A 17,717-nucleotide genomic window follows, 5' to 3' on the forward strand; every position below is an offset into this window, starting at 1 on the left:
AATCTCACTCTCAACTAGTTTCCAGTGTTGGCAGCCTTGCCAATCATCAATCAACTCCTAGGGTTGTGTAGGGCCATGGCCATAACCACTAGAGGATCTGAATTTACATTTACACTTACATTATATCTCTACAGTTAACACTGGTTAACACCAAGTGTATGACTAATATCTTTTGACATAACAGACGGTACAGCAGAAGAAACCATATTGCTCTCTCACTATCACACTGTAAATTATATGCACTAAAATTACTTTTTTACTTTTTTACAGAGACACCATGCACCACTATTAAACTTAAAATCGAATCATGGGATGGACAACGCGCTTTACTCTACCTCTCGAGCTCTAGAGTCAGTCAAGTATGGTGCTAATGGCTAATGTTAGTGCTGGTCCTGGTGCCGAAAGCTCGACGTAGACTCTAACAAAAATCGTAGGAAATCTTAACACTTACCATCAACAGACGCAACCCATCCAATACTGCACTGATTAGTCGCTAGTTGGCAGTGTATTGAAGAGATAGAAATACACTATGTATAATATATGCTGTACTTCACATGTTATAGGCCTTGGTGCTGTGTGTATGTGTGTGGAGTCCGAGCAAGAGTTCTGTGAGTCCGAGTAGATATTGCACAACTTTTCGCAACGTTGCCAATTTCTTTTCCCGTAGACAACGATTATTACACTTGAGCTGGCAGTAGAGAACTCAGAGAAGTAAGTTCAAATAAAAATAAATAGTTTTTCATTTTCAATATTTTTTAAAGATTTTAAATACAAAATATTGATTTTATTACAAAATTACTAGTACACACAGCAAAGGTGTACCAAAGAGTATTCTATCAGAGAGATCTCTTTGACATGGATGATGCGGATAATGTAACATTGTATGTGTACGCGCACGCACCTACATGTACGCACGCACTGTAAACGACCTTTTCAAGAGTTCGCGGAACACTGGGAGAAATGGTCGGTATCTAAAGCCCAAGAAATCCATATAAATCTCGAAAAATCTGTTACATATTCACCTATTATTTAAAGACAATGAGAAATAAAAACTGCTTAAAGTATTTCCTGTCACACTAGGTTCTGAGTATCTCAGATACTAAATATTTTGAGAAAAATTGATGGGTTGTCCCTTGTCTTCTGTCGCAGAGCCGACCGACAGCTCAAGTTTTGTGTTTTGTACTCGTATTGTGAACATGTAAATTCTACTCCAGCCGCTACTCGTAGTGGTGGTATGGTAGTTCAATGAGAATAAGCTGTTCTTTTCCTTGATGAGGATGGGTTCTTGATAATGAATCTGGGGGGTGTTTCATCAACGCTTGTCAGCGCCGACAACTGTCGGCGCTGACCAATTTCAGCAAAATCCTTGGTTTTGATTGGATGAGATGCTCTGATCACTGACTGTTACTATGGTGATTCAAGTTGTCAGCGCCGACAAACGTTGATGAAACACCCCCCTGAAGGTTCTAGATTAATATCACAATTCAAATTTCATTTGAATCAAACTGGTCAGTAGTATTGTTATTAATGTTAAAGTAACAAAGTTCAGACATGATTCTGTAGGGGTGGGACTGTGAGAATACCCTGGCCCTCTGCTGCTGCGGCCCTCTGCTGCTGCATCCATTTATTAGAAAAGGTAGGGAGCTCAAGCCGCCAGAGATTATGATTTGACTGTTCCAAGATATGACTGCTTACCATTGGTGCCCTTGAATTGGCAAACATGCATTTCTAAAATCAACTGCAGGGCCAAGCTAGTACTTTCGGCTTTTGCGCCTGTTCGATTGAATTTAATCACCAAATGTGCACAAACTCACCCTTGTTATTCAGTAACCTAAAAATAAGTAAAATACATGCATCTGAGTCTCCGAAGTCGTATAGAAGTCAAGTTTTAATGGCAATAATTCTTTTAGTATCTGCAAGTGTCGGAAAATCGTTGAAAAATCTTGATCACTTGAAATATTGCTCTGTAGACTGTACACAACAAGAAGCACAGCATGAATACGTTACAGCCCATGCGCATGCACCGGGTCCTAGGCCATAGGCATAGCTAGGTCTAGGGTACCGGTAGATCATTTGGTCTGAATGTAGCCACATAGTGGCTTATTCTATGGTATCGTTGGAAAGCAAAAATTTGTTTTTTCTCTTTACCTTTACCAAGTCTTGCATTAGCGGTTGGTTGTGCGTAGCTTCAAAGTGGTTGAGCGAGTGTGTGCTGCCAGTTAATCTTTCTCTTTCTCTTCTATCTTTTCTTCTTTCATTTCTTCTTTTCAAACATATCCATTTCTCCCTTGCTTTTCATTTTTTTAAATGCATGTTTCTCTTCCTTCTTTCCTTCCATTACCTTTTAGTGTACTCTCTAGAATCTATTTTGTAAACCTTTTGTTTCATTTTTGTTTATTTTTTTTATTTTCTTTCATTTCCTTTCCCCCCTTATCCTAGTCATATAAACTTTACTTAGTATTACAAGTCAGGCATATTCTTTCACTCTACACTTGTTTTATAACCACATTTTTAACAATCTTCTTTCATTCACACACATAAGCAAACACACACACAACACGAACAACCCTAATCTTCATTTGCTCCAGCGATTCGGTACAAGCTGGGAGAAAGGTGGAAAAGTATTATCTTTACAAAGATACCATAGAAGAACTTGCTGTGATCGCTATGAGATAGCTACATGCAGATCAGTCACGGGGCTTTTTGCAGTGAATGTGTGTACACCATGCTGTGCTGTCTGCTCCTGTGCAACGCAGTTATCGCAGAGCGAACTAGCTGTGATCGACATAATTCAGCAAGTGTAAAAGTGTCAAAACGCTGAAAATTCCTTTTCTACTGGCTTTGAATCTCACTCCAATGCAAATAATCAAGGCTTTTGGACATTTAGAGTGAGTTTATGCATGTTTGGTGATCATTTGACAAACGGTGCGAAAGTACACTAGTGCCTCAACTGCTAATACTACTACGTATTATGTATGTACAATATATCTCGGCCCCTGGGTTAGCATGAAGCAAACTGTAGTCTAACGTTAGAGAGTTTGACAGTTAGGAGACAAGTCTAATGTTACAAGTCATTAGACACTGCTCTGCGTTGCACTAGCCTGTGTAATCTGACAGCTTAAATTTTTTTTTTTTTTTTTTCAATATTTTATTCTAGAGCTATACTGGAATATCTCATACAAAGTCGCATTTAAAAGAAAAAAAAATCAGTGATGTTGAATATTATAATACATGTGTAAATTATTATTATTAAATTAGGTTCTACAGTGAAACCCCGTTATAACGAGGTCCGTGGGACCGGCGATATTACCTCGTTATAACCGGTACCTCGTTATAACCGTACGCATCAAAAACAAAGAAAAACATAAGCACGACGTCATAATATACCCATCAATGAAAGTTAAGAACATCCTTTGCGTTGTTATTACACAATTATGGATCATTATTATCGAAAGAATAAAGGGAAATTATATTTGTGAATTAGGCGAAAAAGTCAGGATTGAAATAGGTTGATTCTTTTTTTTTTTTTTTCCGAAAATGTTCTTGAGAAGTATAGACCTATATTATATTAAAATCAGATTGTATAAAATGCGTTTGTTAAGTTTTTCTAAACGCCAGCGCAAATAAAGTAACATACATGCGTTGTTTACCGTAACTTGCGAGGTATTTTTACGCTGCTGGTGTCAAGCGGCAATGCGATATTTCATGAATCATATTCGGCTGTAATCTTATACAATGTATGATCGTTGCGCCCGAAGTTGTATATTTTCTTCCGAAAATCTCTTCGCGTTTTGTACATCCGTTCGTGAAAAAATAAGCGACAGGATTGAATTTAGAAGGTTGAAATCCTTTTTACGCAGATCTGTTCCTCATAGACCATTCTGAAAGAAAGCAAATCTTCATTGTTAAATGCGTTGTTAAAATTGTGATAATGAACAAACCCAGATCTTTTCAAGTTGTTAAATGCGTTTGTTTCTTTTTCTGAACACCGACTAAGTAGCTTAACATGCGTTATTCAACTATTTTTACGCTACTGTCATTCGGCGAGATCGCGATGATTTCAGAGTAACATATACATGCGTCGTTTACCGTAACTTAACCGTTAACCGTTAACCGTAACCCGTAATGCGGGGTATTTTTACTCTGTTGGTGCCCAGCGGGAATGCGATGACTTCATGAATCATTTCGGCTGTAATCTTATACAATGTACGTTCTTTGTACCCGAAGGGATTAAAGATGCGTTGTTCATTGTTTCCGAAAATCTCTTCGCGTTTTGTACATCCGTTTTTGAAAAATATGCGACAGGATTGAAGTTAGAAGGTTGTGATCCTTTTTACGCAGGTCTGTTCCTCGTAGACCATTCTGAAAGAAAGAAAAATCTCCATTGTGAAATGCGTTGTTAAAATTGTGATAATGAACAAATCCAGATCTATTCGAATTGTTAAATGCGTTTGTGTCTTTTTCTGAACACCGAATAAGCAGCTTAACATGCGTTATTCAACTATACTTACGCTAGTGTCATCCGGCGAGATCGCGATGATTTCAAATACATGCGTCGTTTACCGTAACTTGCGAGGTTATTTTACGCTGTTGGTGCCCTGCAGGAATGCGATGATTTCATGAATTATTTCCGCTGTAATCTCATACAATGTATTATCATTGCGCCCGAAGGGATTAAAGATGCATTCTTTATCTTCTTCCGAAAATCCCTTCGCGTTGTATACATCCGTTCTTAAAAAATATGAGACAGGATCATTGCGTTATTCAACTATTTTTACGCTACTGTCACCCGGGGAGATCGCGATTTCATTAATTATTTCGGCTATAATCAAACACTCATATTTGCTAACCAGCAACTACAAAAGGATATAATGTGTTGCACACGCACTCCAATTTCCATATTTGCATTGTTGTCTGACCTATAACATTACGCACGCGTGTGATCTCGCGAAAAGAAAATCGAATGATTATGTTTAATAATTTAGTAAGAACATCGGATGGTATTAATGTGTCTTATTGCGTGGTTTAGAAGAAAACATGGAAGGAACCGTTCTCTGCCAAACGGGAAAAAGACATGGATAGCGTGAATTTGATTTTCAATGTTTCCTTTGTCGCGTGTTTGAAAAGCGGCAAGTCAAAAAATGGTGCCTCGTTATATCCGATCAAATTTCTTATGTTTTTCTTTATCATGACGCGCCGAAAATGTCCTCGTTATAACCGGAATCTCGTTATAACCGAACTCGTTATAACCGATTCGTTCTGCCATAGGTTTACACGCAAAGGGAAACGGGACCGACGCGATCACCTCGTTATAAGCGGTTCCTCGTTATAACCGAACTCGTTATAACGGGGTTTCACTGTACTGTAATTCCAAAGTTGACTGATCAGTTGATAAGAGAATTTCAGGAGATCCCAAATATAGTTACTGTTTATAGATCCCTGTATAGTATGGCTTAAGTATGATACTTGACCAAAATGCAACTTCATTAGCTAGAATGCGACCGGGCACTATGCACGTTCAATGTCAATGCACAAACACAAGGCCAAGGACTGCTGAAAATGGGCTGCAGCACCATACTTTGTTGGCACAAGGTTGTTCATCGGGGATGTTGTAATGTATTGTTATCACTTTTATAGATGTTTCTAGTACTGTACGAGCTGAAATTTTCACGTACAGATATTTTCACGAATTGCTACTTGGAGAACATGTTCACGTGTTGTTAATTTCGCGGTTGCGAGATCTAACTGTATCTGTTCGCACATTGTTATTTTCGTGGTTCAAAGGTGATTCGCGAAATTCGCGAAAATAAAACCACCGCAAAAATTTCAGCTCGTACAGTACTTTGTTTTGAACAATTTTTGTTTTGTTTTATTTTTAGAAATGTGGGAACACACACACAAAATAAGGATGACTTGCTCTGTACATTTTCCTACCAGTGCAGTGCTAATACATTTTTCCTGGCAAGCAGTACAGTTTTTTATGCTTCAGACCAGTGGTTGCTAGAGTCTGAAGCTTATTTAGGTGAATTGGGTGAAAGAAATTATGACAGTGTGATTTCTTTCATGGAGTGAATTAAAAAAAAAAGTGTATGGAAAAGCTATAGGGAGAGTTTGAATTAGTGTATTCAAAGGTGTTCCGCACACCTTTGTAACACAGGATTTTCATTATGGCCATAGAGTTGGTCCAAGACTTTCCAGAATCAAACTTCCATGTGCAGACCAGGGCACCATTTCATGAAAGTTGTCGGCCCTGACGGGTTGTCGGTCTCTTACAATTACCATAGTAACTGTCAGTGACCACAGCTTTTCAGCCAATCAAGATGGAGGATTTTACTGAGACCGACAACCCGTCAGGGCTGACAACTGTATGAAGCTACTGATAACCCTGTCTGATTGGCTGAGAGCAGATTTGTCAGTGAAAGGCACTGACAAAACACTTGATGAACTGCCCCAGAGACACAGTCATTTGTTCATTTGTAAAGATTTGTGGTAGGCTTGTATCTTGTAGCATGAGAGGAGCATTCACCAATTTTTATTTATTTATTTATTTATTTATTCATTTATTTGTTTGTTTATTAATTTGCTTATTTATTTGTCTGTTTGGTTATTTATTTATTTATTTATTTATTTATTGGTCTTGTTTTCATAGGGTAGCTCCATCAGTTACAGTGTCGTTGTAATACTAGTATGTAAGTTCATGCTGAGAGTCTACATTATTTTCTTCCATCTAGGCCAAGCGTACACGAAAGGTTGGAATCACCGGGAAGTACGGTACCCGCTATGGTGCCTCCCTCCGTAAGATGGTGAAGAAGATTGAGATTTCCCAACACGGAAAGTGCACCTGTGTCTTTTGTGGAAAGGTAAATTACAGTGTATCTGGATACTGATAACCAAAACATACAAAATGTCATGGAAAGGAATAAAACTGCGTGGGCCAAATCCATGACCTATGATTTGTGACCCGTTTGTTAGAGTCCCATAATGTATGTTTGTTTGTTTTTTTTTTTTTGTTTTTTTTAAAGACAGTAGAGATACAATTGGATTGAATCATATGACTTGAGAGACACTCACATTTGTGTTTGTCAGAGAAAATGTGGGCAATGTCTTCTCAAGTACATGGGGGGGGGGGGTCTTGAAATATCTGATTAGCTTGAATCCAGACTTAAACATCTTTGTTGTGTCCAATTTAAAAAAAGAGGAAAAAAAGTTTTGATATTCACAAGAATGTAGGCTTAATGAATGAGTCATCAAAAATGGGTCTTGTAATTACTGGAATATTATAGTCAGTTGTCAATGCAGTTGTCAATACCCTGTCGATGTGTAATGTAACAAAGTAAATTCATAACTTGGTATAATATTCATTTAAAGGAATCGGCATACTACAGTGCTGTACCATTAAAGTTATGAATTGGAATAATTTAACATGTATGCTGGTTTCTCCCCCCTTAGGATTCCATGAAGAGGAAGGTTGTAGGCATCTGGAACTGCAAGATTTGTCGCAAGACCGTCGCTGGTGGAGCATGGGTTTACAGGTGGGTGTGATGTCAGTGAGGAAGAGCTTGGGCATTGATTTGACCTTTTGTCATAAATGCCTATGTCGTCCTTCTCATCTGTTTCTTCCCCCTCTTGGTGGGGGGAAGGGATGCATTTTTTTGTTTCACGTAGTTAATATAGAAATGTATTAACCCATTGAGGACGAGTCCCGAGTATACTCGGACAGGTGTCTATGGGAAATGCATGTTGTAGCAAAATCGGCCTGTCCTCAACAGGTTAAGGTGCTCACAGTTTGCCAACAGCAGGGACCACCTGTATACAATGTAGATGCCTTTATCAACAGTCTAGGAATTAAGAGGACATCCACATTAGATATTCTTAGTGTTTTCTTCAGACTGTGGATTGTAGGCTTGATAGATGATGAAAGTTGTTCATCCTGCAGTTTGAGGGAAGGTTTTGATCAAATTGCAGAAAGCAGTTTCCACACACTTAATAGTTTCAGACTGTTTTGTCGGTCCCACTTGTGTATTATAACCTCATTCATGTCTGAAAGGATAAACACAGCTTAGTATTTAGTTTTGAAAATATGTCCAAAAAATGGTTAATTCTGAGTACAAGGAACTATTTTTTTTAGTTTGCTAGTTAACATTTATGTATAGTGATTATGATTTTGATTTACTGTATTCACCAGTATCAATTTCATTTGCAAAGTCCAGATTTGAATGATGTAATCATCTGTAGTGAATTCTGCAATTTAGATCACAGCAGTTCCAGCAGTATGATTATGTTTTGTTTTGTTTTGTAACTTATTTCTTTTGTTTTTTAATGTTTGATTATTGGGTGGTTTGGGGTTTTTTTTTTCTGAACAAAAAGGACAATAAGAATTACACCAAGTGTTGGTCTTATCATAGCAATTAACCCCTCTCCCCCCCCCCCCCCCGAGTTCCCGTCATTGCAAGCAAATTTCTATTTTGCTGTTGTTTACCAGATTATATGAAATGCATTGGAATCGTACTGTTTATATATGCATCATATACAAATGCACCTATATCTCTGGGCACATGTGCAGTTTATGTTCACAGTTAAAGAATTTTCAAAAAGATATCAACTTGGATGTGGATGCAGTTGGTGCTTGAAAAGTTGGACAATTTGCTGGAATAAATTTGTGTTACTGGCAAACGGTGATGATTAAGTATTATTTGTAGCAAAGACAAGGCTAAATTCAAAACTCAGCATATGGGATTAATAAATTACTGTATACACCAAATATTTTGCAAGGTTTTTATTTTTGCAAATTTTGTGAGTCATTGGTACTGTTCGCGAATTAAAAACACAGAATATTATTAACTCTTATCTGCCGACATTAATATGACATGCGTGCATTATATTGACACATTTTTCCATTCAGTACTGTACTGCACAATCGTCAATTTAACCACTTGCGAAATTGTCTGGAAGTCCTGATTCGCGAAAAATGAGACAGGCCAAATGTATGGTGTATACAGGACTGCAGATCACTAAATTGATAATGGAGGAAATCACCCTTTTTGATATTTTTTTTCTTTTTTCTTTTCTTTTTAACAGCACCACTGCTGCCTCAACCACCAGGAGCATCGTGCGTCGTCTTCGAGAAATGCAAGATGTCTAAGTACTCCTTCCGGCTGCCACAAATTAATACCATTCCCCACATGCAGAGGTGGACTATTTTCCTCTTGCAAACTGAAAAAGTTGGATCATGAAACCTCACACCAGGCTCACAAGTGACTGCACTCCCTGCCTCCCACATAGCCAGGGATCTGTGCTTAATTCATGGGATTTGTTATGTAATACTTTATCAGGTGCAACACTGTATCAGTTGGAATAAATCTACTTGGTTCTCTGTCTCCTTCAACTGAATCTCCTGCTAATTTATTTTAGATGTGTGCAATTACTGTACAAGTGGTTATTTTCGCGAGGGTTTAATTTTCGCAAATTTCGCGAATCACAGTTGAATCGCGAATTTAACAACACGCGAAAGCGTCGCTAACACTAGAGTAATAATAACAATGCATGCAAGATAGCGTTGGTGTCAATTCGCGAAAACATCTCGCGAAAATATCTGTAACCTTCTAATTCGCGAAAATATCTGTACGCGAAAATAACAGCTTATACAGTACAGTAAAAGTGCAGCTACTCTCGGGACAGATTGTTTGTGTGTGTCTGTGTGTGTGTGTTTCATTTCCATCTGATAAGATGGCAGGATAGCCCATATTCAGCTGCAACAGCTGGTCTTCCATGGGGTACAGCTTAGTTACAAGTGATTGGGCTTTTTCTGGGTGCTGCCATAGTAACTGAAATTATTTCTGATTACGACACTTTCAAACCTCTGAATCATGCCTCTGTCTGGTAAAAGTGTGGTGTCTTAAAATGTTTCCTTCAGGGATTGTCCTGCACATCAGTAGATATGGAAAAATATTTTAAAAATGGGGACATCTATGACTTGTTCTTGGAGTTCATTTTTTTTTTTAATTCCATTGGTTTCATTAGGTATTGGAAAGTTGGTGGCAGGAAGGAGATAGGATACAAAGTAGCATTTATGCACTATTGTGGCAGTAATGTGTGTGTGTATGTATGGGTGTGTTGTCTGTCAATATCCACACTTGTAGTTGCAGGGGATGAGGATTATGAGAGCAAACTAGAGTACTGTATGTCAAATTCATGTACACGAGGTATGCAATCTAATAACAAGTCTTGACTGGGTAGTTTAAAAAAAAAAAAAAAAAAAGAACCTGGTACATTCAACATTCTCAAATTTGAAGGCCTATAGAAGTATGGAATGCATGCAATAATACAGCAGAAAGGCAAACTTGTAACGGTGGAACCTCAACCCCAGGACAAGTTGGTTGCTGATACGATGTAGTTCCAATAGCAAAGTGTATTAAAGCAATTCAACAGTTACTCGGCATATAGAATTATGTTGTTTAGTAGCTTTAAACTATTGATTGACCAACTGACCCTCTTGGGAGTTGGGAGTTTTTGTTTATTAAATTAATACCACAATATCACCGATACAGTACAACATGCATACGAGGAAGAATCACATTGCATCAGATTGATATACATACATGTATTTATTTGTACACTGAGCAATTCATACTCGCGTGTGCCAAGATATTTTGTACAAAATTGTGTGCAATCACAACGTGTGAACCAACATGAAAAATCAAGTCAATCTTTAACACAAAAGTCCTCATGCTTACTGATAACACATTACAGAGTACATTCGAGCAGCAACCACACATGATACAGAAAAGAGTAACAAAAACAAAAATACACTATAGAGACTTTTCACTCAAGTACACATGTAATAGAGAGTGTGTGTTCATTTTTGCCGGTACTGTGAGCCAACCGCTCAAGTTGATATACACATACACTGTACTCTGAAGAAATGTTTCAGTTAAAGAGACAAAGTCAAAGAACTAAGTGAACATTCTAGATTTAGGATGATGGGAGATGGAAATTATGCCTGCACATTACATACATGTACAGACTGTACATTCACAATAGAAGTGCATATAAATATATGCAGTAGATAAGTGGGATGATGTAATGTATAACACAAAGCTTCAAAATTTATGTCATCACTCACAAACAGTCCACTGTGGAGACATGCAACGAATGTAGTTCAATCCTTGACAACCTCAAATCATTGTGGAGTGAAAACTGCAGATAAGTCGTACTGTACATGTATAAGCTGTTCAATTTTCACGAGGGTTGAATTTTCGCGAATTTCGCGAATCACTCTTGGACCACGAATTTAACAACACTCGAAAATGCCACTATATGCGCCAAGGTTTCCATTCCCGAAAATAACAGCTTGTACAGTATTCCAGGACTTGTGTATGAAAAGGAGAGATAAGCAGAATAACCATCACAATCTACAATGTCGTATTACAATTAACAAAATAGAAAATTAATTTGTACAATCACAAGTAGACCTACACACTGTATATATTCCCAGTACTATTACTACTGCACCTACCTACTTTTGCAGTACTTGCACATGTACATGAGTTGAACCACACACTATTTTGCTTGTATGAACATGCCATGCAGGTGAACATTATCAAGGCTGGGCAGTGTGATGAGGTACAGTGTCTTGAGTACATGCATTTCACACTTGAAATTCTAGCTCCAGTATTTGCTACATGTGCGCACATCTATAGAATACATTTAATTTTGGTTTCGGTTTCTGTCTGGGTGGGTTTTTTCTTTTCTTCTTTTATTGTTTGTCAAGAAGTTGAAGGAAAGATGGGACAAGGTGGACTAGGCTGAATCAGCTGGCATGGTAAAGGAAGAATAAAAACTCAGAAAATCTACAACTTCAAATAAAAACATGAAACACAAAATTCAACGATACATGTAGGTGCACTGTGTTGAGGCCTTCAATAACTTGCTATTCTATCACTGTTTTTTTTTTTTGTTTTTTTTTTTTGGGGGGGGGGGGGGGCGGGGGGATTGTCATGGTGTAGGGACCATGAAGTATTAAACCTGAAGAAGTTAATGCTGAATGTTTCATCTCGTGTCCACGACCAGGTTATTGCAGTCATGCAGCATTCGCCCTCAAACTCAAATTTTTTTTTTTAAGGGTATTTTTCTTTTCAGTCCTTATCATTCTCAGAGTTAGTTTGCTTCTTTTATGGTCACATAAATTATACTTGAGGTTATACAGTTCATAGCTCTGCCCAACTAACACACATACACACATACACACACACACACAACACACACACACACACACACACACACACATCTCCCTAACTTTTACAACCAAGTGAAAATAATAAGATAGACTGTCCAGACACCAGAAGGCTTCGGGGCGGGGGGATATTACGCAAAGTGAATGCAATTATGAATGTCTTACGTGTTAAATTTGAAGAATAAAGAAGCTATGCATATCAAACGCACATTACCAGTTATCATGAAATGAAAACATGCATGATGAGAATAAAACGCAACTTTTGCTTATCACAATATTGATCCAAAACAGGAAAGAAGTCCAGCTTTCTGGAAATTAAATTACATGTATGACACAAAGAAAAAGTGCAGCAGGGTAGAAGGTATACATTCACTTTTAAATGCTGCACTAATACAATGGGTGACCTGCTCGTTTGAATAAATACAGATGACTTGCATTAACTTGACTATTATGTTTTGCAATGAAACAACTTTTTGTGACTCTCATTGCATATCCTGCCATCCTATATTGCAAACCCAGATAAAAAAACAAATAAAAAAACAGCAATTCTCCCAATAATAATACACATTACAAAGATTTATAAGAATAATACATATATCATGTTTATGAAATAAAATACATGACTACATGTATATATTGCAGCTAATCTAAAAATCAGAGCCTCTGTCAAGTTCTGTAAAGCATAAATCTATTCTGAGAATAACCATCTTCTTTTGACCCATTCATATGCAACATTCATATACATGTATCCTATATCATGTGAACTTTCAGCCAAACACTATAACCATTGATGAGAAATGTGTTGAAGATAATAGAAACCAAACTGCATCAGCAGAGACGAAGGTCTATGAGGAAACTAGTACAATCAACCTTGCCTATTAAAGTCGAATCTATTTGGACTGAAGAAATAGCTTCGACTTGGGGAAAATTTGACTTATGAGGGGTTAAAATCAAAAGAATATAAAGGGAAGAGGACTTGAAAAAACCTTTGACTTAGGCGATTATTCGACTTATGCAAGGTCGACTTAAGCAAGGTTGACTGTATATGGATAGGTATGGACACATCGTTTTCTTCTTTCCTTTTCTTTTTTAATGAACAAAATGTTGATAAGGTATGGATGTTCATGATTATAAAATGTACCTGTATTGTTTGCGTTAATTGCAACGTATTACTCAAGATATAAATGCAAGCCACTTGCATTCTTCGTTGCATTTTGTTAAAGGTTTCTAAAACTTAATTTGGATTTGAATTACGGACATACTTGTACATGTACAATCTGTATTACCAATGCAATTCTAGCCTGAGCAATACAAGGACACAATCTCATGCTGTGGTGATATGATACAAGGAATCTAGCACAAAAAAAAAAACCAGACCAATCACATGTGCATCATAATACAACAAGCAGTAGCAGCTGAATCTACAGGCATGCGTCTACTGGGCATTTTCCATCTAATACCCTGCCCAGGGCTTAGTGAACAATCTTAAACTCTCCTTTTTGCGATTATTTTCACTCTTTATCGCATTTTCGCTATCATGCAAAATTGTCGTAATACCTTCATCTTGTATACCAGTAAATCGATTACACATTATCCAAAAGCAGTTCTTCCATTGTAAGGTATTCTGTATACAAACTGACATTGGCTTGCATTCTCTGTTGCATTTGCTCATTTCATTGATTTGCTCATGAATAATTCAACACAAATGTACACAAACATTACACAAAGCCATTGAAATATAGATCGATACATAAAAATATCAAATATTCACCTTCCATGTGCCACCGCACTTCAATAGCCATACACCATGTAAGTTGCCAAGGTTTTTTATTGGCATTTGGTGAGTGTATTCGTACAACATGCTTGGCTGCAATGTAGGTTCGACATACCTCCAGTGTGAAACTGCCACAGTCCCATACAAAGTCAATTAACGTTGTGATAAATGCAATACACGTATAGAGATTAGGGGTGGTATTCTGAAATCCCTCCTAGGAAGAAATTTCTTCCCACGTCAGGATTTTTTCCTAAGTGGTATTCTGAAAATCTTCCAAAGTTTCTTCCTAAGTCTGTTCCTAATTTTTTTCCTAGACTTAGGAAGAAACTTAGGAAAGGGGCGGGAGTATGCAAATTTCTGACTCAGGAAGAAGTTGGTATTCTAGAATGCACTTAGGAAAGAATTTTAGGAAAATATTTAGGAAAGCTCCACCCCTGTCCTAAGTACTTTGTTAAGAATAGCAAACTGCAAGCATCGTGATAGGCGCGCTTGTCAGTCACTGCGTGCACATGTACTTTGATGCGCGAAATGAGCGTGAGAAAGGGGACATACCGCGCACACGTGTATTTGACCCTACGTCATAGTAATATGCGATTGTCATTGGTTGGTTCCTTATGATACAGCATTTCGTATTGGCTTAAGAAAGGACGTGGGCGGGGATAAGGATGGCCTAATTTGCATTAAGAAGTGCCTAGGAAGAAATTTCAGAATACCAATTCTGTCTTTCCTAGGCACTTCCTAAGTTTCTGACTTAGGAAGAAACTTAGGAAGAAACTTAGGCAGATTTTCAGAATACCACCCTAGGAGGACGGCATAATCCACACTTCATTAATGTTTAAGTTTACAGGGTGTTTATTCTCATCTACAAATAAACCTCCTGAGCTGACTCACTGATCAGTGACGAAAACACAGTTCAGATTAACAACATGATTGTCCCTAGCTCCTATGTATGTTAAAAATCATTCCATGCATTTCCATTTACAGGAGAAGTGTGTATAAAGGGATATTTTATGCCTCAATAGCAATTTGTCTATCAATGTCACACTGATGTAGAGCCAATTACGACTTTTCCATATGTGCCCTTCATTCTGATTAATGTTTTCAGTCATATTTTTTTTGGTACTGCTTATTTAGCTACCAGTAGTTGGCTACCAAAAAAAAAACAAGTAAAAAAAAAAAAAACCTCCTAGGTTAATTTTAAAGCATGCACACCATCAAGTCTACACACACACACACCAACACACTCATAAAAAAAAAAAAAAAAAAAAAAAAAAAAAAAAAAAAAAAAAAAAACCACCATCACACTCATAAAAGAACTCAGGTGAAAACAAGTGTACTGAAAAAAAAAAATATATATATATAAAAAAAACACCTGTTATATACGTCTTAAAAAACCTTTTGCCCAGCCTGTCCCTGTTGTGAATTATACTGCCCACTGAATAACATGTTGATGTACAGATATATAATTGTATGCTTGCTTGAGTAAACAATCATCATTTTGTGGCCTTGTGATGATTAGATGATGAAGGGATTCATACATTTCTAGTAGTGTCCTGTAAATAGTCTTCTATCCTAGATTTTCGATCATTTGCTCGCTGTCTGATCCAGACAATACCAATAATGCACACTTTTGGTGGAACAAAAAGACCACTGCGGTATTCAAGACACTGCACAGAGCAGGGTGCTGTCTCTTAAGTTGATCTCAACACTCTCTCCATGATATTGGATAATTTTTTTGGTACATTATTACATAATAGGAATACTGAGAATGAACCTTACTGAACTAAGGAAATATGCACAAAGGAGCTACGTGTAAGATTCTTTCCATTTATGCTTGTATTAACTTCTGGGTTACTAACGATTGCTACAAAGGCATGTTGCTTCCCTTTTCCATAGTTGCTACGAAATTTCATGAAGTGCAGCGCAGTTTGTTATACCATCCGCTTTATACTTTGTGTAATGTTGTCGAATAAATGTGTGTGCATTGTGCAACACTGACAGAAGGCGAGTCTTACAATATCAGCTGCAAATGTGAATGACTTGTCTGCCGTGAACACACAATTCATAAGTCAAGGACTCCGCACCCTGTCATAATTTCCAGAGAATCGGGAACAAACTCATGTGAACAAGGCCTGAACTGAAACTAAAGAAGAATTTAGTTGATAAATCAGCAACTCGTCTTCACATATATCTAAGGATGTGTGAGAAAATGAAAAAGAAAAAAAAGAGAAAATAATTTCTATGTGTCAAAAGAATGCATTACGTTATTTTGGGTATACAAATGTATATTCTAGCCAGAATCCAGTTTCTTCCAAAATGACAAGCTTTTGTCAATAAGGATGCAAAATTAGTATGCAACATACAAGCATTGCTTGCAGAAATGCAGCAGGGTAGTAGAGCATCTCATATGGTGTCACTACTAGGATATAAAGCATGCTTGCCTTCTACGCTATTTTATATGTAAGCCTACTGACAAATTATATGTAATGAACAAAAAGAACTTACATTAAAAATGTTAGAATGCAATCTTCAGTCCAATTTGTACTTGTCATTTGGTATACAAAACATTCCATTTTTTGTACCTTCATGCATGTTGATCCTCATAAATGACATCACGCTCTTTCAAATGGGTTGTGACTGGCAGACAGAATTTTATATGCATATCCACGGCAACCTGGTATGACAACCTGGCTTCTTTTTACACATGCAATTGTACACTTTAATAAACATTTTATCTTTTTCCAAGGCTGTCGTCCCTTCAAGCTATCTTTATCTAATGTCGGCCTTCTGCATTCCAATCCCACCAATACATTCCACCACAGTGCAGTCAGGGGGCCATTTCATGAAGGAACATGTCGGATAAAATATCTGACAAGTCAATTATATCCGACAAGTTTTGAGAAATTCTTTAGTCTGATTGGCTGACTTCTCTGAACTTGTCGGATATAATTGACTTGTCGGACATTTTATCCGACAAGTTCCTTCATGAAATGCCCCCCACATCGTATATGTCTCAAAATTAGTATATCTTTAGTATATTTTCCATTCAGTTGCAAGACTATTGTACATTAATTTAGTTTTATATACTATTCAAATTGTACGTAAGTCTTCAATATTATTTTTGAAAAATGGAAAACATGACTATATTTCACTTGTGATATGTTCAATGCAGAAAACTCTGAATATATTTGAATCTGAATTTGATTTGATTCGATAAAACAAGAATCTCACCACAACCGGCCCATAATCAGCAGACACACGGAAACACTTAGACATTGTGTGACTGCGCAAGTTTTAGAACATACACTGACCAGGTGCCAAATGCAGAGGCTTGCGACGTCACTAACAAGCCAAACTTAGGTGTTTGCACCCTCCAACATTACCACTAACCATTATAGACAGGTGGCCACTATAAATAGGTTACTATATACAGGTACAGGTACTATCTGCTTCATGCAATGAATTACAAACGCCCACTTTTAAGAATGTGTTCCCTTTGCAAGGAACTGTATGGACACATCAGACCGCATTAAACAACTGCTGAAGAAATTGAATGAAACATAATATTGATGGAACTTTTCATTACTATCATCCCAAAAGGTGTAATCCTACCTGGATTTATACTTCCAAGCTACACTTTGTTTTCTGTAATTTTGGTGCTCGCTGGCCTCACTTTATTCACTGTATTTTGTAAATGGCATGCATGAAGAT

At 37.3% G+C, this 17,717-nt stretch overlaps 1 protein-coding gene across 1 annotated transcript; it reads left to right on the forward strand.

The window, feature by feature from the left end:
• Positions 1 to 853: 853 nt before the first annotated feature.
• Positions 854 to 9,385, forward strand: LOC140243295 (large ribosomal subunit protein eL43-like). The gene is made up of 4 exons (XM_072322967.1): positions 854 to 963; positions 6,732 to 6,860; positions 7,450 to 7,532; positions 9,079 to 9,385. The coding sequence occupies exons 1-4, from the start codon at positions 961 to 963 to the stop codon at positions 9,140 to 9,142; spliced, it is 279 nt and encodes a 92-aa protein (XP_072179068.1). The 5' UTR covers positions 854 to 960; the 3' UTR covers positions 9,143 to 9,385.
• Positions 9,386 to 17,717: the final 8,332 nt, after the last annotated feature.

The sequence above is a fragment of the Diadema setosum genome, chromosome 20, assembly GCF_964275005.1.
Source record: "Diadema setosum chromosome 20, eeDiaSeto1, whole genome shotgun sequence".
NCBI classification, from domain to species: Eukaryota; Metazoa; Echinodermata; class Echinoidea; order Diadematoida; family Diadematidae; genus Diadema; species Diadema setosum.